The 23,657-nt window shown below is 40.8% G+C and overlaps 1 protein-coding gene across 1 annotated transcript; it reads right to left on the bottom strand.

The window, feature by feature from the left end:
* Positions 1–440: 440 nt before the first annotated feature.
* Positions 441–23,171, bottom strand: LOC102777992 (uncharacterized). Its single transcript, XM_087840630.1, has 10 exons — positions 22,991–23,171; positions 19,634–21,043; positions 15,923–18,056; positions 6,436–6,554; positions 5,977–6,067; positions 4,610–4,754; positions 4,385–4,512; positions 4,046–4,245; positions 3,849–3,934; positions 441–1,556 (listed from the first exon to the last, which is right to left on the bottom strand). Exons 2-9 carry the CDS (start codon positions 21,031–21,033, stop codon positions 3,859–3,861), a joined length of 4,293 nt encoding a protein of 1,430 aa, XP_087696756.1. The 5' UTR covers positions 21,034–21,043; positions 22,991–23,171; the 3' UTR covers positions 441–1,556; positions 3,849–3,858.
* Positions 23,172–23,657: the final 486 nt, after the last annotated feature.

Below are 23,657 nucleotides of genomic sequence, written 5' to 3'. Positions count from 1 at the left end.
AGCAGGATAACACGTGTGACAGAAAGCTCAGATTATCTCAAAGTGATTTCTTGAACCTGACAGTGATTTCATTGTGCTCAAATGGCCTCCACAATCACCACATCTCATTCCAATAGAGCTCCTTTGGGATGTGGTGGAAAGGGAGATTCACATCATGGATGTGCAGCAGCTGAATATCTAGCAACTGTTTGATGCCATCATGACAATATGGACCAAACCTCTGAGGTTTTATAACCCAGCTCCTGGGTTGAATCTATGCCACAAAGGATTAAGGTAGCTCTGAAGGTGAAAAGGGTGTCCAACCCAGTATGAGTAAGGTGTACCTAATATATTGCCCAGTTAATGTATCTATGCTTTACTGCCACTGAATACATAAAATAGAAAGTTCAATGTCCAAAATAAATCAATCAACCAACAAATAAATAATACACTCAACTTCATTTCATAGAAAACATTTTAATAAAATTCCCCCAATTTCCCACTAACATACAGTAAGTTGATCAATAATAAATTCCATTTTGATGACATTCATTCTTAAACATTAAAAAGGCACATAAAACCTCCAGCACATTATTGCATTTTTCTCCTTTAAACATTTTTTTTCTGACTCTGTTATTGCACCCCAGAAATATCCTCTCAGCCCACTGTTGACGCTCTAACAGCTAGTGGGTGGGTTAAACAAATCAGGCAGTACTTAATTAAGCCCTGTTGAGTTCTTGTTTTAAAAAGTAGATAGACACTAATGATGTAACAAAATGAAGAAGGCACAAAAAAATCCCAGGATTCTGTCACTACAGTTTTTACTCTACTGCTGTTTGGACGGTAATTTGCTAGAACTTTTCTTAAAGTGCTTCAAGCCTTACTTGAGATGCTCTGTGATCGGTTAAACAATATAAAAGGCATTTTTGTACAATTAAAACTAAATACACACAAGGTGCATTATTTATATTTTGTAATTCTGTACACATGTGTTTCCTCATCCGTGTATTTCTGTGTTTATGAGGATTAAAAAAATAATAATTCTAAATCACAGTGAGGGAACTTCTGCATTGTGAGGATCCAGAGCCTCAAAGGTCTCTTTGATGGTTCACACTTGATGATAATGATGCGGTTAAAATTGGATTTAGAACATGACAAGAGTTGGGTTGGGAGAGCGGGTAGGCAATGTGATCAACGAGTATCTTCACAACTATAAAAAGGCCTGCGTGTGTGTGAATGTAGATATCCTGCTAAAGGCCTAGTGTCATCAGTCCCTGTCAGTACATGACAGTCTTACAAATTTACACAATCCAAGCAGACAGTCCATGACTTTGCTCCATATGACACTGGGGTATTTGCTCTCCACTGAGCTTCTTAAACAACATTTCATATAACATGTACTTGGCATTAAAACATCACAGGCACGTAGACTTGGCATTATATTCAATTTCAAAGGCGCGTTCAGCAAAAGTGAACATCCCAGTGAAGGTACAAAATAAGGCACTCTGGGCACACGATGGAGCGGTCATGTCTGCCGGCAGCAGCAGTTGAGCTCAATGGCAATGGCACGGTGTTTCCTAAAGGGTGGACAAGATGCAGTAAGGTCAAATGGAAGCATTGAATATATAAAATTCATAATGTGGTAACATCAGTAACACAATGTGTGTTTGGTGTGTTCATAAGCCCTTTATACTTCCATAATTCTCCCTAAGCTAGTCAAAACCTGTGAGAGTTAGGGTTAATTTTACAGGCAGGTTAAAAGCACATCAAGCAGAATAAAGTACATTTAGGTACAAAATGTTTTCCCCCAGTGTGTGGTTCTCATTGTGATAGAAGAAAAAAAAAGCAAAGATAATGGCCCGTTTCCTGTTGGGGTTTTTTTTGTCTTCACTGTTGGTTTTGTCATAGCCTGCCTTAGAAAAAAAAAAAACAAAACAAAAGGGAAAAAAAGGGGAAAGCTCCTGACAGTATTACCACCAAGTCTGAACCATTCACTCTACTGTAGTATATGTATTCAGCAGTGCTGCATTATGACTCACAAGAAAATTGGGCCTTTTAAATAATGCTTCCATTCCCACCATAGTGATGCACAGTGTAAGCCAAATGTTAAAAATGTCAAAATGTTCATGCCTATCTACAGCCAATCCTGTTAAGCCCTATAATTATATGCAATGCACCAGTCATAAAAGGGTTAGAAGTAGCAGAAAAACAGCTGATGAATCTACAAGTCATCCAAACAAACCTTTTGCACAAAAGACTATTCGATCACCTTTTGGATAAGAAAAAGTCATTAAAAAACCCTTTTACCCCTACTGACAACTACACTGAAGGAAATAATTATTTGAGCCCCTGCTTAATTACTAACTTTACTCACAAAGAAATCAACAGTCTCTACTTTTTGTGGTAGTTTCATTTTTATGGAGAGAGACAGAATATCAACCAAAAATCTAGAAAAACGCATATTACATAAAAGTTATACACTTCTTTGTGTCCGTCCAGCCATTCTCTTCTGCTTATCCTTATAAGGACCGGGAGGGGTGTAGTTGGATCCCCAACTACAATAGGGCAGGAGACAAGGTACAAAATGGACAGTTTGCTAATCTGACACAGGGATAACACAGAAAAAGACCTAACTTCACTAACTGCATGTCTTAGGGCTGTGGGAGGAAGTTGGAGTAACCGGAAAGAACCCACGCAAACATGGAGTCCCATATGTATGTCACTGAATGAAATAAGTATTTGATCACCAAGAAAAACAGGACTTAGTACTTCTACTTAGTAGAGAAACCCTTTAGCAAGCACAGTGGTAAGATATCTTGCAATAGACTGAAATCCTGTAGCGGCTGTGGGGTCCACCTGGCACATGTTCAGGCCTGTCGTAGGTTTGCCAGTGAACATCTAAATGATTCAGAGAGGCTTGGGAGAAAGTGCTGTGGTCATATGAAATTAAAATTGAGCCATTTGGCGCCAACCTGTCATGAGAAATACTGACCCAAAGAACACCATCCCCACAGTCAAGCATGGAGATGGAAACATTATGCTTTGGGGTTGTTTTTCTGCTAAGAGTACAGGACAATTTCACTGCACTGAAGGGCCAATGGACGGGGCCATGTACTGAAAAATCTTGGATGAAAACTTCCTTTCTTCAGCCAGAAAACTGAAGATGAGTTTTGGATGGGATTGGGTCTTCAAGCATGACAATGACCCAAAACATACCGCCGAGGCAACAAAGGAGTGACTAAAAAAGAAGCACATTAAGGTCATTTTGTGGTTTAGCCAATCTCCAGACGCCAGTGCGACAGTAAATCTGTGGAGGAAGCTGAAGCTTCCAGTTGCCAAGCAACAGCCAAGACAGCCAACTGAGCATGTCTTTGCCATGTCTTTCTTTAAAGTTTCTGTAAAGGGGAGTAGGCCGATGTGTGCAAACCTGGTGACCAACTACAAGACACATCTCACCAGTGTGCTTGCTAGCAATGGCTTCAGTCATGTTTTGCTTGGGGGATCAACTACTTTTACCAAATTTCAGCATGTCATGTTACTATTATGCAATGCAGGGTTTTTTTTCTGCATTATTGGTTGATTGGTTAATACTCTGTCTCTCTCCACTGAAATTAAACCAACATAAAAGTGTTTGTCTTTGCAAGTGAGCAAACTTAGAAATTCTGCATGTGATCAAATAATTATTTCCCCCACAGTCATACAGCAATGTAGGAACTTCTGTAGTGTAATGTAAAAAATCTATATATTAAAAGCTACAGTAATACGTTTTTAATAATACATTTTTAAATAATACTCAGAATCATATTTTAGCATATAAGTAGAAATACTAAAATCATGGCAAGCTTTTTTAATTATATTAAATCACTCACCTCAGTCTGGCTAAGCGTCACTGCCGTGCTGACTCATACGCTTCTTAGATTTCAGCTCTTTCAGCCAAGCAGGCGAGGAGGCACCACTGAATGTCACAGACGATATTTCGATATTTCAGTCAACGTCCCCAAAGATATCTGGATCATTTACACAACATATATATTTGTTTTGGTGAGCAGCGCTTCTTTCTGCTTACCCTTCTTCTTTGTTGCCTATGAGTGGCAGCACCCGTGTAGCTCCAGCCAGACGGGCAGGCGTGCGAGGAGAATGCGAGAGCTCCACGGAAGATGGCGCCACTTCTTCATCTTGATGTTCCTTTTCTTCGCTAGCTTTGCTTTCTACGGTTTCCTCTTTCACTCCAGTTCCTCCACCACCTGTTTTCCTTTTAAGTTGAGCCTTAAAAAAAGCAAATAAATACAAATAAGTACTTAATTTAATAAAAGAAAGACCCATTTGCATCATATTACATATATTAATAATAAAAAAACACATTTAAAATAAATTTAAGTTGTTCTTGAATGCTTTGAGAACTTACAAGCAAGCCTGCAGGACTCATACCAGGAAACACTGGCACTCGCTGGGACGGGGAACAGACTACCTTGGGTTTAGGCTGTTCTTCCTCAGAATCTGACTCCCTTTCTTTTGCAACTGTCTCTTTTTCAGCTGAAAAACACAGACACGAGTCAAAACAATTCGATATCGTCAGCTGTCTTTATACCACTGACGCTTTCACATAGAACATTACAGATACTCTAATAACCTGTGGAGTCCTGGGTCCCCCAATCCTGTGTTTCCTTCTGAGCTAACCCTGCGGTCAGCCTGCGTGACGGACGTGTTCGAATACGCCTCTTTCCCAGATCCGCCTTGGATCTTTGTGCACTGGTGTCAAGGAGAGGAGTGGAGCTCTGTACAGAGACACATAGACAAAATCTAACAATAAAAAGCAAACGCACTGGCCACAAGTGTACATTATTTATTACTAGAAAATAATTAGAAATATAAAAAGTAACTGAAATTAAATTACTTGGGGTAACAATAAATAATAAATTATATAATATTCTGGAAGTCACATATTGAATACATTAGAAAAAAAAGATTTTAAATCAGTTATGACACTGTATAAAGTCAAAGATTTCATAAACCACACTCTGTGCTTGCAAACTTCCCTTTATGAAGTATGGGGAAACACATCCAAAAGAAATATACAACCAGTATAAATATTACATAAAAGAGCAATAAGAATAATTAATAACACTGGCTTCAATCAGCTGTCACTCTTCGTCACTCAAATGAAAAACAATTTAGTGACCTGGTTGAGTCAAAATTATTATTATATTCGCCCAGAATTTGTTTCAAGCCAGACAAAAACGTCACGCAGAGAAAATTATATGTTTAATAAGCTGGCCGTAAGAATCAATAGTAAATATCACAGCATTACAGTCAGGGGAGAGAAGAGAAAACACTGTGGAAAGACTGCACAGAGCCAATGACTCAAGTTCACACAACTGTATTAAAAAAATGATGTGAATATGAGGATGAATTGGCTCCGTAAATAAGTTTTCTGTTTTGCTGAGTTCTGACTCTTGTCTTCTGGATGCCACTGTTTTCCATTATCAATGTTATGTGTACATATCTATAGCTATGTGAATGTAGGCAGCGTGTATAAAGTTTAGTTGTTGCAAATGTACTGTGCATAAGGTTGGGGAAACCTGCAGTCAGGTTTCCCCAAGTGAAGTGAAGAAGTCACTTGAATGAGTGATGAAATGTTTCTCCCACAAAACGCTACGTCCAGATGAACAGAATCAACTTTTTGGAGATTTACTTCCCTGGATGATTGAGAATGCATCAAGACATAACGTTTAGTTGGTTTTGTTTTTGTCTTGATAACTCTCTTCAGGAGTTGATAAAATTATTTCCACAATGACGAGTTAGTGTATATCTGTTACAAACGTCATTGATATCTTTGTTTTGTGCTTCTATCTATCTTTCCATCTATCCATGCTTCACACTACAGAAAGGCACAAGCACAAACAAATATTTTCTAAAGTAAGTTTGAAAAGTAACAACTGAATATCATGTCACCTTTTTTGGTTGACGGCACAGGGGATGATTTAAATACTCACTAACCTCGGGAAAATGGGCAAACTCTGGCTCTTTCAGATCATCGGCGGTGTCTTCAGATGAGACTTCAGGTACTTCGTCAGGGACTGGCTGTGGACTGAAGAGAACAAAAGTGTAAACAAAGCTGAAGAAGAATTGAAATCATTTCAATTTGTTTTTTGTTTTTAATTTTACCACTCCATTAAGCATATGTGCTTAACTTTGTTGACCACAAGGGGGCACAGGGAGCTCAACTTTCAAATGCCTGACAGCACATTTTACTGAGCATCTGCATTTGGTTAAGCTGTCACAAGATTTCTGTTCCTAAACACTTTCCCGAAGTCTAAATTATGACATGTGGCCAAACAAATAAAAAAATAGAAACGTTTCAAAGACTTGTGGATTAACATTGTTATACAAGTACAACAAAAACTTAAACTACTTGAAGATTTTTTATTTTTTTAAATAATGCAAATGATTTCCTACCTGTTTCTTTCAGGTGTTTGTTCCCAGACTGGATCCTGGCCGTCATGATCAAGGCCAAAGTCTATCAAAGCATCGGTGTCCTTGTCTTCATTTTTTGTGGAGAAACTGTTGGTCTGATCCTGCGAGATGGACACAAAATTTCAGGTAAATTCAAAAGGAAAACACATGCAGAAACCAGAGAAATCGTCAATTCAATTTTATTTTATTCATATAACCCAAAATCAAAACAACAAGTATGTAAAGTAAAGAACCTATAGTAAGACAGAGAAACATGGGTAATTTAGAGTCACCAATTAACCGAACCCCACCAACTGCATGTCTGGACTGTGGAAGGAGTAAACCCGCGCAAACACGGGAAACGCATGCAGCTTCCACACAGAAAGCCCAGATGGTGGATTCGAACCCAGGACCTTCTTCTATGAGTCACCATCATGCTTCCCTGCTAAATGACATATTTGGCTAAATACCTTAACTTAAATTCTAACCTACTGCTCTGTTCATTGATCGAAAATCCTTTTTTTTCAACAACCCAAATGATCCTCTACATCATATAAATTTATGAAGAAGAACTTTAAATTGTAGAGTTGAAACAAGGAGAAACTAAACTGTGTGCTGAGCCAAAACTCCCCAGCTACACAGAGAGAAAGGACCAGCCAAGCATGCGTCTTTTAATGAGCCGGTCACAGAGGCTGGGCTGTCCTCAATGAACACCGGGGGCATGAACATGCGCACACAGACACACACGCACTGGCGTACACACCTTTATGCCTCAACAGAGACAAACCAAGCACACTCATGATGTCGCGCCCACATGCTATACTACACACGCACACACAACAGCATACACGGACGCACGCAAACATGTTCCAAACAAAAGCAACCACTTCCTCGTAAAACATTCCTGTATGCTCGCTTCATATTTTGTTGAGGGGCACATCCCAGTGCTGAATGGCCAGACACTGTCACCTGGATACAACACAACAGTTGAGTAAACATCTCATCTCTTTTGTGAGGCCATTTATTACTCAGGACGCTCAGGGCAGCTTCATTTGCACAATGCCTGTTATCTGGCAGCATCACAGCACAAATGAATAGGCTTCTAGTGATTTTCCTATAACCACACTCCATGTTCAGATACAGAGAAAAAACAAAGTGCTTTTTTACACAAGCCGCTCCTCTGCGATGCGATTTATCCCGTGTCTGTGCAACCTTTATCACAGAGCTGCAGCTGTCACTCACAAAGTTCTAATGTTGACTAATGCTTCCCAGAAAGTATCTTCTGCTGAGTTCAATAAGAAAACAAAAGAATTTTTCAAATATCCAGTTATTCCTGTTTGGGTGAATCTTAAGTATGCAAAGGTTAGAAAAACATTTGTGCAAGAGATAAAAGAAACGGTGAGGCATTGTATCGTGTGATGTGGAGACACTTTTTTTGGTTCAAAAAAAGAAAAGTTACTTTAGGATGACCCCTCGTCACAAGTGGGCACCACAGCGGGTAGCTCTGCACATCTGATTTGACCGCAACCCCAAAGGGGATTCTTATCTCTGTCTGGAACTGAACCAGCAAAATTTAGCTTACCAACCAAATGCGTAAACTGCCACACTATGGAGCCAGTTTCCTCTGTTTTAAAAATTCAAAACGAACGGCTTCGTCTTCCTACTTTGGCCATAGCTAAAGGAGTGCTCAATAAATTAGATATTAGAAACATGTTTAGAAGTTGAGCAAAGATATTGCAACTATTGCAGAGAAATGAGAGCTACGTTTGTGAACTGGAAAAGTATCCAGTACTCCAGTACTCCTTTTATCTCTGCTTCGGTCTCCGCCAACTCCCAAGGGAAATTTCTGGGATGTTCCCCACGCCATAAATTTATAGTCCAGTATTTGCCATGTCCTACGTTCAGGGTTCTTTGTTCTTTGTTTTATGCTCCCCAGTTCAATATTCTGTATACCGTGCAATGAAAAAGTCATTCCCCTCAAACATAATAACAGATTGTGCCACCCTTGGCAGAAAGAACTGCAATCAAGCATTTATGATAAGTGGCAATAAATCTTTCACATCACTGTGGAGGAATTTTACCCCACTCTTCTATTAATTATTTTAATTCAGCCACAACGGAGGGTTTTCAAGCTTGAACAGCCTCTTTGAGGTTGTTTTTAAGGCCAAAGCATCTCAATCGCATTTAAGTCTGACTTTTGACTACATCACTCCAAATACTTCACTCTGTTTTTGTTTTTTATACCATTCAGAAGTGCTGGTGTGATTTGGATCTTTGTCCTGGTGTATAAGTCAACTCCGTTTAAGCTCCAGGGTACAAACTAACACCCAAACATTCTCCTCTGGGATTTTCTGGTAGACAGCAGAGTTTATGACTCCATCATTTACAGCAAGTGAAGCAGATGTTGTTCTGGGGTTTTTGTGACCTCCTGGATTCGTGTTGGAATGATTTTGGTAAGCTGCCCACTCCTGGGAAACGGTCTTTTGCATTTACTCAGTTCATCTTTGTCCAATAATTAATTTGTTTGATAATATGAAACAATTAAGCATTTTACACAAATGTGTAAAAAATGAAGGAATCAGAAAAGTTGCAATTTTTTTCATGCCACTGTAACTTAACTATTATATGCTTGGGTCAGTCTTATTCCTTACCTATGTCATATCAACCTTCTGAGGTGTACTTTATCAACAGCGATCGCTCCAACCCTAACCTTAAGTCTAAATTAGACAATCATCAATTAAATGAATATTCTTTTTTTTTAAACCTCTTTTATCCTTCTACAAAACACAGGGTTAGATTAAGATTTAGCACTTATAGTGATTTACATCTCTGAGGGATAAATGAATCCAGAATTCGTTTTTCAGCTTATTGTTATATGCTATAGAAATCTGGTGAATAAGGAACCCTGGGCCCGTAGAATCTAGGGCACAAGGGCACTTTTGCACTGTAAGAACCAGGGTTGAAATTTAATTTCCACCAAGTCCTGTTGTTGATTGGTCAGGCAAGCTAGTGTTTTTCTCAGCATTTACTAACTTTCTTAATGTGCTTTTCTACAATAAATATTTGGCCTAACATAAATTTGCATTGTTAGATGCAAAAGCGATGCAGTGACATCGATCCTGCTCATTGACTCCCTTTCCTAACATTAAGAGGATTTTTTTTATGAGCTAAATCTTTCACTGGATCCACTGCTAATATATAAAAAACATGAGGGTGCAGCTTAATTCATCTATAAAGGATAAAAGCACTACCTCTGTGTTTGCCAGTACAAAATATGCTGCTGAGGGCGCAGGATGTGCTGCACAAGTTAGGACAGAGTCTGCTTGATTATAGTTTACCTGCATGACATTTTTGTCATGGTCACTGGAATGTATATGGAACCTTGTTTGCAGCTAAGTGGAGAGAATAAAAGCACAACTTAATGAGGAACAATCTGATTCACAACGACTGTGAAGGAGTGTCACCACAAGAATCAAAATGATAGATCACCAGATTAAGGGAATTAAGCCGGCGAGATAATCTTTGTTTCTCCTGTGCACCCACATGTATGATAAAGTTACAGACAAATGTACATGTTATATACTTAAATATAGTGTAAAAAAATGTTTTTTGGTTCCAAAATAATCGCCTGCAAAATCGAATATAATCTATTATAATATAATGTAATGAGATGTAATGACATACAATGATAGAAATAGGGAAAAAAAGGCATTAACTAAGAACGGTTAGGCTGTGAGCCAAAGGCGGCCAGCTCAAACAAAAGGCAGATGCAGATATGGAGCTGACACCCATAAATAACAACAGTTAGATAAACCTTGTCTAAGTGTGTCACACTTTGTTATTGTCCGGCACGTTATCTCCCACATACACCACAGACAGAGAGGGAAAGGCCGTGACTGCGCACTGATAAAAAAAAGAAAATACAAGCAGGAAACTTCATCAGATATCTCTGTCCTTCCTGAAACACACTGCCACTGTGTGCTGCACTCCCTATTTACATTTGCATGGTTATCTTTTAACCCATGTCCATGGAAATTTTGAACAGGCTAATAAGTTACAGGAAGTTTTGAAGCATTTTCTAACAAAACTCGCCCTAAAAGCTTCTGCTTTGATCATTGCACACAATGATAATGGAAATTAGACAGCAAAGCCTTTAAATATAGTTACTGTAACTGTATATTTTTACTGGTTTGTGTATGTCAGCTCTTACAGAACAGGTTTTAGTGGCTTTCCTCTGCAAAGTCTTGCGACTTCTGATGGAGAAGCGATGCAGGGATCTCCTGCTGCGACTGGCAAAGCTACGGAGCGGTGACATGGCCCTCTGAAACCTTCCTCCTTCATCTCCACTTTCCTCTTCTTCATCTTCTTTATCATCCTCTTCCTCCTCCTGCTTCTCCTGGCCCCACACGAGCTCCAGAGCCCCTTGCAAGGACCGACGTAGGCTGCCCACCCAGCCCACCACCTGCAGCTGGGCGGCCGACAGTTTTCCTTCAAAGTACTGCATGCTTGAAAAGCTCACACAGCTGGCTGCACTGACAGCAGGGTCACCATGGGAACCGGTTCAACAGAGAAACTGAGGTTCAACTTTATTAGAGATGAAAGGATTTTGCGGGTGAGTCAGAAAGCTGGCTCTGCGATCCAGCTGTCTGTTGATATTTCAGAATGTATGCACAGGAAAAGTTATATTTTGTAGAAAGAACTTTTCTGACATCACAGAAGACAAAACGTAGTCCATCTGTCATTTGAAATGGATGCTTCCTCTCTCTGCATATTTTTATGACTCAGCTTACCCGAACTTCCTGGGATAGTCTACAATTTGCCGTCAGTGAAGAAGTAAATAGTCCAGCCAGCCATGTGTTTGCAGTGTGACGACACTATTCCGCTGTCACATTAACTATGATTGATGTGAGACAGCGGCATCCTAAAGAAAGAGCTTCCCATCATTGATTAAGCATTCATTTAAAAGACAAACCGACTGAAGCCTGCTTCAAAAACTCCTCTCTGTCGTCACTTGAGAAGCAAAAAGAGCTTTGATGGTTTCAGTCTAAAGTTGGCAATTTACATCCTTTTATCTCTTTGACTAAAACCTCTTTGACTAAACCTACCCACGTACTTCCGAGTTCACAAAAACAGGAAGAAAAAAAAAATCACATGGGAAGCATCTGACACTCCAAACATCCAAAGGCAAGTACAGAGAGACAGATCACCCCTTTATCACCGTCAGACCTGAGTGATTTCACAGAACGTCAACACAAAGCGGAGGTCTGTGCTCGGATGTGGAAAATCCCGAGGGAAGTAGGAAAGGTGCGGCCTGGCTGGGCCAAGGTGCCTTCTGTACCTCCCTCTGCCAGTCTCATCCGTAGGTAAATGCAGGCAATGAATGAGCCAGGTTTTTGTGAGAGCAAAAGGCAAATGAAGCAGCAGAAAACACATAGACAGTAGACGTGAACTTTCTTGTCTCTGGATTAGACCGTCCTCTTTGTGCCAGAGAGTGTGTTTGTGTGTGAGGGAGGGGGGATGACAGGCTCTCTCTCAAAACAGGGTGGAGAGATTGAGAGACAGAGACAGAAAATGAGAGCAGACATGGGGCACCATGTATGGTCATTCTCACATCCTGCTCTGCTGGAGAGACCCAAAAGAGGGCATGCTGACCACACAGCACCTAGGCTCTTCTTACCATCACATCCTGCCATCATCTGCTCATCTTTCCTTCAATCAGAAGCCTGACTGAGGGTGCACGGTCAGCTGCACACCTTGTGTTTGCCTAGTAAACATTTTCTCCAGTCTGCTTTGTCTAAAAATGAAAAGCTTTTTGTCAGTTTTCAGGTTGACATTATTGCATCAAAAGGGAAAGAAAAGAAGAAAACAAACGATTACACTTATGAAAAGATATAGTTTAGTGTTACAGAGGTCTTTTATTTTTAGCTGATTTTCAGGTACCTTATATGAGATAAAGTTCATCATTTCTGCAGCACACAGTGAGGAAGTGCAAAGTCAAAGAGCAGCAGCGCCACTCAGTGGTGCAAATAAGAATGTACTCACACAGACAGACAAGCAAAGCCCCTTTACAGCACAAGTGGTTGCATACATTGCCCTGTATGTCATAGGTTATGTATGGAAAGGTTTGCTTGCTAAAACACTGACAGAGCACACACACACACACTCACAGTCCAGGGTTAGTTCATTGTTTTCATTAAGTCTGCAAAAATGCTGCATGTTCAAACAGGCGGTGAGCCCATCTGTCTTAAATGTCATATCTCTGGCAGCCCTGCTCTCATTAAGTGCAGCTCTGCTCTGTTCGCCTGGAATTTGTTGGGTTTGCTGCCTTTATTTTTTTTAAATGCTGTGTCAAAATTGAACATCTGTTCATTTTGCTATCTACTTGACCTGTCACCTCCAATCTCAATTATAAAAGAAGAAGTTTGGACACTGTCTAAGAAGTTAGTAGGAAAAAAAAAAACTTAGATTTAAACAAAAAGCAACACAAAGACAAAACATAAAAGGTTGATGCAGGTAAAATGTATGCAATAATATAAATGATTAAAACAAACTGTGAGGTGCAAAGAATAGCAGCCATTCACTACTATCAAGGCAACAGTTCAGCTATGTGAGAATAATATTGCACAACATAAAATTGCATAACAATAGGTTTCTCTCATGAGTCATTAGAGAAAAACACAACATGGATTCAGGAGCAGCTCTGAAAACAGCAATATCAAACCAACATCACCGATTAGCATAAAAATTTCATGGTACAAAGTTTGAATATGTAATAATTGCTATAAATACGTATTGAACTATATTTTCAATATGTATTTTTTTTGCCCAGTGAAATTTGCAGCAATGTTTAAATATTAATATCTAAAAACTATTAAAGATAAAAGGCTGAAAATGTATCTTACCATGAAAATGAATTACAATGTGTAATTTGAGCCAGATAGATCAAAAAATTTGAGTATTAGGTAGTTAAAATATGTAAAATATGTAAAATATGCCCTATATTTGAGCACATTGCAAAAGACAAGTAGTCCTAATGTCTGAATGGTTTATAGTTACTTGGCATAATACTGTAAAATAAATCATATAAAACTCTTTTTAACATGAAAAAAATAAAGAAAGTGCTACTTTCACTTAACTTTCATCCTGACTTGAGCAAATATTATAATTTGTATCACAAAAACAAAATTATACAAAAAAATGATTTTAATGTATATGTGCATATTTTTCACCTGAGACCTTCTCTACCCATTTCAAGACCTACTGCTCTGAAGCAGGCTAATCATTCAGGTTATTCCAGGTATTAAAACGCAACAATGTAGCATATTCATACATCTTAATTACAATTCTTGCGGCCTTCATTCACACAGTTAGCATACAGATTGCCTCTTTATATTTTAAGTACCCAATTATCTTTTTTTCAAATGTATCCATTCCAAACTACAGATCCTGATTCATTTTGATACTGAGAAAATCTTTCATCTTTAATAGTTTTTCAAATATTCATGTTCAAACACTGCCTCAGATTTCAAAAAACGTGCCTGAAAGTGGGTCGACTAACCATTTTTTCCAAAAGATATATCCTGAAAAGTAGCTGATATATGAAACTAAACTTTCACAGCACTCATTACACATGTTCAAACTTTGGACCATAAATCTTTTATGTAAATCAGAGATGACTGAGCAAATTTGAGATGGAATGACCCAACATTCAGCGAACATAGATTGCAGCTGCGTTCACAAGCTCGCTTATTATGAACTAATGAGCAGTGGAACAGTTTGTGGTCTGACCAATCGAAATGTGATATTTTATCAGGAGACGGTCTGTGCACCTGTGACGCATTAGTGCATCATATACCTTATTTCAGCAAGACAAACTCAGCAGACCTGTATCACACGTGTTGTGAAACAGAACACATAGACATGTGAAATCAATCGCATCGAAGCATTTTTGGAACAAGGGGTTGCATTATCTAGCATAAAGGCGAACTAAAACTTCAAACTGCAAACTGTAAAGTGATCATGTTTATTTGCAGATCCATCTGTATGTCAGTCTTGCGCTGCAGCTGTTCTACGACTTCATTGTCTCTGAATGTCAACTCAACATTCAGAGGAGGGTATTTAATCAAGTGAAATCATCTGCATTTTGCAGATGATTTCAATCACTTTTAATCACTTTTACACCGAGGGTCAGATAAGTGCAATACCAAATCTATTGATAATGACTCAGCATTATGACTGAAGAAGATATGACTCTATGTCATTTCTTTGCCTTTTCTCTTTAATGGATAGCACAGTAGTGCAGAGTGGACAGGAAAGTGGAGGCAGACACAAAACTTTCTTTCCAGCTTTTGTGTTAAACTATGCAACTGATGCCATTATTTTTGCAAAACGCTGAACTACACCTTTAAACAGGACTTCATATTACATAATCGTGTAAACTAACATCTTCACTACCAACCGAATTTTCTTGCAATGTGGTAATATGACAAGACGTGTGAAACAGAAACACATGACCCATTATCTGACGGGTTATAGCCCTTTGGCCCACATCATCACACAGCACACTTAAGTAACACACACCTGCCTTACACTCACGTTGGAGATACACAGTATGAGTCAAACATTAAACAAAAATGGCATTACTCTTCCACACACTCATACCAAACCTTCTTCCTCGTAACATGCGTCTTTAAAATGTTTGCGATGCTTCTACTTAAAAATGTTTTTTGCAAACTGAAAGCAGAAGACACAGAAGATAGACAGCTACTGGAAACACACACAGGAAGTTGTAACCCATCTTTCTGCCATCAAAACTTCGCACTGTCATCGCACTTCTTTTTTGATCTTGCACTTACCACAATGAATGGCAGTAATTTTAAGAGCAGAAACTTTGAAACGTGCACATTAGCAGTTTACCTCACCCTAGCCTTCTTTGATGTTTCTCGCTGTAATAAACAAGTAATCACTTCAGGGGGGGGGAGAGTACTACTGAGATATGTTTACGTTTATGTTGCCTTCAGAAAACTTGACTTACAGTAATTTCCCTGAGAATTAACAGTATCATTTCCTGGACCCAGCCTTACGTTATAAGGCAGTTATATAAGGATAGTTAAAATGAAGGAGTCTCCCCAGCTGTGTTAACATGAGTAATACAAGTACACGCACACACACTAACACAGTCACCAGTTCTTAAGCTGTGACTTAACCACACTGAAGCAAGTACGACAAGATATTTCTCTCCTTGTCTTACAGGAATGGCAAAATGCTGGTGCAAGTGAGGTGTGTATGGCTGCCTGGCTGATGTGATTCATTGACAAAATAACCACATTTACTAGTGGTGCACACCCCTGCTTCTCTTCCTAACCTCACCCTTTCTGCATAAGTGAACAGTTGGAGCTTTCATATAACCATAGTGATGTCCACAAAACAAAATCTAATCAAGCGTGACAGAAATACAAATCAAGCTAGAACCTAACCAAATAGGGCTCACCTCTTGGTTGTCTTCTTCCATCTCGTCCTCATCCTCGGTTTCTGTCTCCTTCTCCTCCTCCTCTTCCTCCTCCTCCACGTCTAGAGAGATGAGCTGCTCCTCTTTCTTTACATCTAGAGAGATGAGCTGCTCCTCTTTCTTTACATCTAGAGAGATGAGCTGCTCCTCTTTCTTCACGTCTAGAGAGATGAGCTGCTCCTCTTCTGGCTCATCTTTTATCTCCTCCGCCCATTCTCTCTCCTGCAAAGGAGGTGTATTCGGACACTGCTCTGGTTTTTCCATTTTGTCTTCCTTGGCTTTCTCAGTTTTGACGTCCACAGGCACCAGTCCCTTCACTTCCTCTATATCCAGAAAGTCATCCCAACTACGGAAAACTGGACTGCTTTCTGTTTTACGGCATGAGATCACTTTTACCAGTTTGACAGAAAAATCATCAAATTCTATGTTGATCGGATTCTGTTTGACCGAGAAGTCATCATAAACCACATCCGTCAGATTCTCTGTGGGCCCAGAGGTGTTTGGTGAGGGGGAATGTGGTGATTTTGACTCCTGAGGCCAATCTTTAGCTTCAAAAAAGTTTAGATGTGGCTTTGATCTGTGCACCAAACTCTCCTCTTGCATGTTGTTCAACCCAGATTGTTTTGTTTCTCTCTCTTCCTCTAGTCTTTGCTTTTCTTTGAGTTGGTCTGCCTGCCTTCTTTCCAGTTCCTCTTGGATTTTTCTCTCCTGCTCCTGCTTCTCTAGTCTTTCTTTCTCAATCTTCCTCTTTCTTTCCTCTTCCCTTCTCTCCTCTTCTTTCTGTTTTTCTAACAGCCTCTTCCTCTCCATCTCTGCCTCTTTTTCCTGCTGGATTTTCATTTCCAGCTCCATTTTTTCTTTCTCAATCTGCCTCTTTTCCTCTTCCTTTCTCTCCTCTTCTTTCTGTTTTTCTAACAGCCTCTTCCTCTCCATCTCTGTCTCTTTTTCCTTCTGTATTTTCATCTCCAGCTCCATTTTTTCTTTCTCAATCTGCCTCCTTTCTTCTTCCTTTCTCTCCTCTTCTTTCTGTTTTTCTAATAGCCTCTTCCTCTCCATCTCTGCCTCTTTTTCCTGCTGGATTTTCATTTCCAGCTCCATTTTTTCTTTCTCAATCTTCCTCTTTCTTTCCTCTTCCCTTCTCTCCTCTTCTTTCTGTTTTTCTAACAGCCTCTTCCTCTCCATCTCTGCCTCTTTCTCCTGCTGGATTTTCCTCTCCTGTTCCCTTCTTTTTCTCTCTTCATCCTCCTCCTGTTTCAGCTTTAGCTCTTTCTCTTTATCTCTCTCTTGTGCTTCTTTTAGTCTCTGTCTTTCTCTTTCCTTCCTCAGTCTCTCCTCTTCCTTTAGCCTCTCCTTTTCCCTCTCCTCCATCTCTTGTTTAATTTGCTCCTCTTTCTGCCTTGCCCTCTCCTCTTCCTTAAGCCTGAGCTCTTCCCTCTGTCTTTCCCTTTCTTTTTCCTTCTCTTCTTCCACTCTTTTCTGCTCCTGTTCTAGCTGAAGCCTTGCTTGTTCCTTCTCCTCTGCTCGCCGCTGTTCTTCAAATTTCAGATGTTTCAGTCTTTCTTCTTCTTGCTGTTGACTCACATCATATTTTTTCTGAAAAATTCCTACTCTTTTATAGGCAGGCACTAAATCAGGGACTTCCTTTTCAGCTGTCACTCCAGGACTCTCCTCCTCCTCCTCCTCCTCCTCCTCCTCCTCTTCTTCTTCTTCTTCTTCTTCTTCTTCTCCTTCTTCTTCTTCAGTGTCAGAATCAGAATCCGAGCCTAGGATCAGTGGAGGCCCACCGTCATCACTCTGCACGGTGCCAAAGCGAACAGAGCGACGTTTGACATTGTCCCTCTTTGGTACATCTTCACTCAGGTTAGGGGTGCACAACTGGACGTCAACCTCCGTTGATTTGTTCGCCTCTTGTGGGCTCTCTGCAGCACTTTCCGATGATTTCTTTTCAGTTCGAACACCTTTTAGCATTTCTGTTGGGGACTTTGTTGGTTGTTCAACAGGAGAGACCTGTGACGGGGGGTCCACAGTCGGACTCTGCGGCATTTCTTCGGCAGAAAGTCTGAGATTTGAAGTTTTTGGTGTTTTCACTGCTGTTGGAGAAGTTGCGGGCTCAAAGCTGTGGAGGAGAGAGCAACCATAGCTTTTCATTGTGAACAACAGAGTTTTAATGACGTTTTGTTCTTGTTTTGTTTTGGGGGCTTTTTGTTCTCAACATTCAAGAGTCACTGAGCTGATAGCTAGGTGTCCTCTTACATATAGCAGTCATTTTGTAGGCAGATAAAAAACAGCAAACCCTGCTCTAATGTGATTGGTCTATACCACATGACTACAAACACAAACAAGAAAACGTCTGGTAGGTTGTTTCTAGAGAGTAACGTCAAAGTAACAGACAACAACTAGACCTAGACCTACATCAGAAGATTGACACGACCCTGTGTGTATGTCTGTCTGTACATTAAATACAAAGCAAATGTTTAGCTTAGTGTAGCGCTGGGGGAAACGGCCTATTTGCACCCTGGAAGTCTGCGAAATAACACCTTGCGCGTCGCTTTTAACCAACACAAAAAGTCAACTTTAACAAAGTTTTACAGAGAGCAGTGGATCTAATGCTTATTCAGACCAGTGACTTCCACAACTCTTCATTGGTTTGCTGGCAACCTCATAGGAATCCAGGAAGCATGTGACATATTTATGACACCCAGCAAAAGGGCAAAGAGAGGTATATATCTAATCCAGCTGTCAATGAGAGCATAAATTACCTGGAAATTGTGAGCATTTACTTAAAAGGTCTGATTTCAACATGAGTAAAAAAAAACAAGGTTTTTACTTATCCACTCAGTGATTGGTCACTTAAATAGTCTTGATGGCATTTCCACACAGTCAGCAGTGCTTCAGAGATAATAATGCATATTCAGTACATGGAGTAGTAGTTCCACTGAAAACTTCTGACAGTGAAAACTCTCAAAAATATAGTCAGGATGCAGATTTTCTGAAAGATTAATTTCCCTAAATGTTATTAAGGAAACTGTAAGCAAACACAACTAAAATCCCAGTAACATCCACTATAGGGAATGGCTAAATACCTGAAGCTACGTGCAGACAGCTGGATGTCTAATCTCAAACCTCACACACTTCGGTAGCTTAGTTTGCTTCCTTATCTAACTTTGGTTTTTTTAAGGACATAAATCTGGCTGCAACATCGATACTGCAGCAGCAATTTTCATTTACCACGCCCGGATTACTTTCCAAACACACTGAACACTGAGGAGCATCAAGAGAGCAACACTCAAACTTTCCTTCCTCAACAGTTCTAGACTTGCACTCTTGCTACAGCTGCTCACAGAAACCAGAAACTGGGGCCGTGCTTTCTGTCGGCATAAGCACATTTGCGATGTTGTCTAAATAAGAAATGCCTGTAAATCCAAACCACTAACATAAAGAAAATCTAAATCAAGAGAAACCACATACAACTACACACCCACATAAAAAAGATTTATCCAACATTTGCTCACCCAAAACAACAAATGAATCACATTTAAGGTTAAGGCTCCTAGACACAAAGTCATAAATCATCTACATCTGACCAACGAAGATAGGCTTTGGGATTTGAACCTGTGCTTGCAAATGAATGCTAACTTCCTTTTCTTTGTGTCTAATCTTGTCACTGCACACAAACTGCAGATCCTTACTCACCTTCTGGAGCATGCTCGGGATGTAGCCGGAGGCTTCTTCTCCATCTTTGGACCCTCAGAACTTGTTTCTGCAGCCCAATTTTTGATGCGCTCCTTCACCCCTCCTATACCGGTTAAGATTTCCGGTTCATCCCTCTTCGGCATGGCCTCCGGCCTTGAAGCAGAGTCAAACAATTGACTGATTCTGCGTTTTATGCTGTTTCCCCCAGTGTAGTCCTCTTTCACTCCACCGTCATCGCTCTCTCTGTTTGAAGGCTCTGGCGATGCCTGCTTCGGCGATGCCTGCTTCGGCTCCGGCGATGCCTGCTTCGGCTCCGGCGATGCCTGCTTCGGCTCCGGAGATGCCTGCTTCGGTTCCGGAGATGCCTGCTTCGGCTCCGGCGATGCCTGCTTCGGCTCCGGCGATGCCTGCTTCGGCTCCGGAGATGCCTGCTTCGGCTCCGGAGATGCCTGCTTCGGCTCCGGAGATGCCTGCTTCTGTTCCGGAGATGCCTGCTTCTGCTCCGGAGATGCCTGCTTCGGCTCCGGAGATGCCTGCTTCGGCTCCGGCGATGCCTGCTTCGGCTCCGGCGATGCCTGCTTCGGCTCCGGAGATGCCTGCTTCGGCTCCGGAGATGCCTGCTTCGGCTCCGGCGATGCCTGCTTCGGCTCCGGCGATGCCTGCTTCGGCTCCGGCGATGCCTGCTTCGGCTCTGGAAATGCCTGCTTCTGCCCTGGAGCAGGAGATGCTGGCTTATTTGAATCAGCTTTGTTGTTGTGTGTGGAGATAGCTATGGTAGGCTGGGGGGGCAGAGACAGACCGCCTGACTCAAACTTCGAGGTGAGCTCCATGGACAGACGCTTCCTAGCACCACCCCAGCGAAATGTTTCATCGGTTGAAGAGGATCCATCGCTACCTGAGTGATTCCGCATTTTGACGATAGAAGCTTGAGCTTCATCTTCCTTCGCTTTTCCGTTGTTCTGCTCTGAATTAGTTGCAACATCTCCAGAAGCTTTGTCGTTTGTTTGGATGATGTCTTTCTGGGCGAGCTCAGTTTTCTTTGTCTCTTCGGGCCGACTGGTTTGTGAGGCTGTTTTTCCTACAGTAGAGTCACGAGTTTCCTCTTTACCTTCTTCACTAGCTTTGGTTGTTGTTGGATGACTTTTGGGAAGCTCACTTTGAGAGCCTGGTTTGGCATTTGAGGTGACAGCCGGCTGAGATGTTTTTTGAGCACGAGGGGTCAAAGGCTCTGAGTTTTGAATTTTCGACGTAGCGGGGAGCGTTTTTGGGGCATGAATGGAGCGGATGGTGGTGTTCTTCTGCAAAGAGAAGGGCTTGGGAGCGAGGCCAGGTTTGGGGGCCAGCGGTGGCTTGGGTTTCGACATGACACTAGTCTTGGAAGCCTCGACGGAGCTCTCCATGGCAGAGTTGCTGAAACAGGACGAGTGAAGAACAGAACATGTTTATCCACAGCAAACTCCATATTTCCATTAATGAAAACCCATTTCATACTCAGAACAGAAAAAGCCAGTCGGTTATGTTGTCACAAAGAAGACGGGAATGGTCTGGTTTGTCTAGATTTTTCAAAGTGCATTACTCTACTACAGAAGCAAAGAGAAACTAATCAATCATTCTGAACAAACATCAGCCACTATTAAAAAAAAGTCTTCCTGCCACTCGCTTTCATATTTTTTCCCTCAGGTTTCAGTCTTTGATTTGGTCTTTTGATAACATAAAATGCACTGAACCTTTCCTTGATTGTTTCTCTTTTTCTCCAGCTAAAATTAAAGTAGTTAAATGGTAAGACTCTCACACACAGTTAAGCTCTGACAGCGTGTGATGGCTCATCTTGACTGAGGATGTTTAGTGATACGTAAAATGGGAAACTAAAATGAACTGATTGAGAATGAGCAAGATAAACTGCTCTGAACAGGTCCAAGTGATAACATTTACAAATGTTAAGTATTACACAACGATGAAAGTGCCAAGCGTTGAGCTAACACCTGAAAGGAAAAGTAATCAAGATCAAAACAAGCAAGCAGGGAACAGGCCTGGTGAACCATACCATACATCTATAATACAATCTACAGCTCTGGCACAGTCAAAACCTGGAGCTGGCATTGATCTGAAACCACTAAAAGATAAACAAACTGCAACTGTCCTGAGCAACCTGTCACATGAGCACTTTGACCAACAGAAATGGCCTCCCTCCCTCCCCACTCACAAAAAAAGGGCCAAATTTACACACCGTGTGAAAAAGATAACAGTAATACAATATGTGACCAAATCTGCTACACTAAATACCACAGGCATTGTGTGCAGCATGTCATCTGGTTTGTCCTGTAAGACTAAAACCAGTAACTCCACACCCTGCAGTTTTAACACTCTCTACACTAACTAGTACAGCTTGAGAAAGAATAGAAAATGCTTACAGAGCATTGTTATCAATCTGCAGCTTGTTTGCATAAACTGTTTAGATTCCAAACAGCAGTTTTCAGTATGTATGCACTTAGGTATTTTTACATGGGATATGCATTTTACTTTTTTTTCTTCTTTGCTACACCTCTTAAACACAACACCTCTGGGTGTGCAAGATATTGTGTAATGAGATCAGGTTGGACTACAGCTGTGTGCACCACCCAATGATTTTTTAAAATTTTGTTTTTAAGTGTCTAGTTTGTTTCTACCCCTCCTCTATTTCCCCAGCAGCTAAATTCCTAAGAAACAAACTGGAGGAGAGAAGGCTTTCAGCCCTTGCTTTTTTCAGTTATTTTCGGTGGTTTCTGCAGAGCTCGGTCTCCTGTAGCACTTTGCTTGCAGGCTTTTAACTTTCTTTATCTCTGTTTGCCTTTAGTGCCCCTGTTGTCGTGTCAAGGCCACACTGGCTGCCTTTAGTTTTTATGTTTAGGTCAATTTATTCTCCCCAGTGATGCTGTGAGAGCGCGCTTACTTCGAGGTCAGTTTGGTCTTAAAGAGCCAATCGTAACGACTTCACCTGCTAAGCCAGCGTTATATGCCCGTGGTTCATTTCGGGTTGTTAATAAGTTACTAGTTGACGCGTCAATAGTGAACTCCGAGCCGGTGTCCGGCTCTGGGTCCTCTCAAAGTGGACAAAGAAAGGCGATATAAGCGAAATGAAAGAGTGATCCGAGCCTGTGTGTTCTGGACACAGCTCTTAAGTAAGGATGCGAGGACTGATAATGAGGATGTACGTCAGCCAAAATATTTCACAAAGCTTGGAAAACACCCATTACACTGTCACAAAGGTTATGCACCTGTCCCTAAACTTACCCCTTCCCATTATTAAGATAACAACATAAGCAGTTAGCTTTTTATAAAGTTTTCTTTCAATCTTTTTGCGTGCAAGTGTGTGTTTACCTTTCGTCTTCACGAAGTCATAAAGATGGAAGGAGGAAGGAAGTGGGAAGAAGATATAAAAGAAAACTGTTCCTCCGTTTCCCGTCTCGCCTGCCGAGCTGTCTTCAGACCAAGTACGTGTGTGTGTTTTCAGCTCATTCACACCAACAAGACGTCAGCCAGCTCATACACCCAGCAGACACTCCCTCCACCCGCCTCACAGACCGAGCCACGCTGCCTTCAGCGAAAACACCAGGAGACCGGAAGAAGCGTGTGTGCACTTCAAAATAAAAGTGCATTAACCGGAGTGTGGTCCGGAGAGGTTGTTTGGCTGAAATATATGTTTTTGTTTGAGTATGAAAGCAGAGCTGACAGTAAGAAGTGCTGGTTTAAGCCTTTCACATTTGGATCCACAAAGAAAAAATATTATCGAGTTTTAAAATGATTAAAACCACAAAAATCTTTATGTGACATAATATGCTAACATCATTTTATATTTCACTGCTTTGCAGTGGAATAGCTTATTAAATTAAATTAGTATTAGTATTAAATTAAAATATGATAGGCGACATTTTACTAGCCTGTAAAAGGAGCGTCTCGTGAGTTAAATGGGAAATTTATTTGCTTAAAGCTTCTGTGGAATAATTTTTCGTACTCTATTTTTTCCTTTTAATACTCTGACTAGCTT

The sequence above is a fragment of the Neolamprologus brichardi genome, chromosome 5 (assembly GCF_056152115.1).
Source record: "Neolamprologus brichardi isolate AB-2024 chromosome 5, ASM5615211v1, whole genome shotgun sequence".
Classification (NCBI taxonomy): domain Eukaryota; kingdom Metazoa; phylum Chordata; class Actinopteri; order Cichliformes; family Cichlidae; genus Neolamprologus; species Neolamprologus brichardi.
The sequence above is the reverse complement of the archived record's forward strand: the minus strand, read 5'-3'. Positions and strand labels throughout refer to the sequence as shown.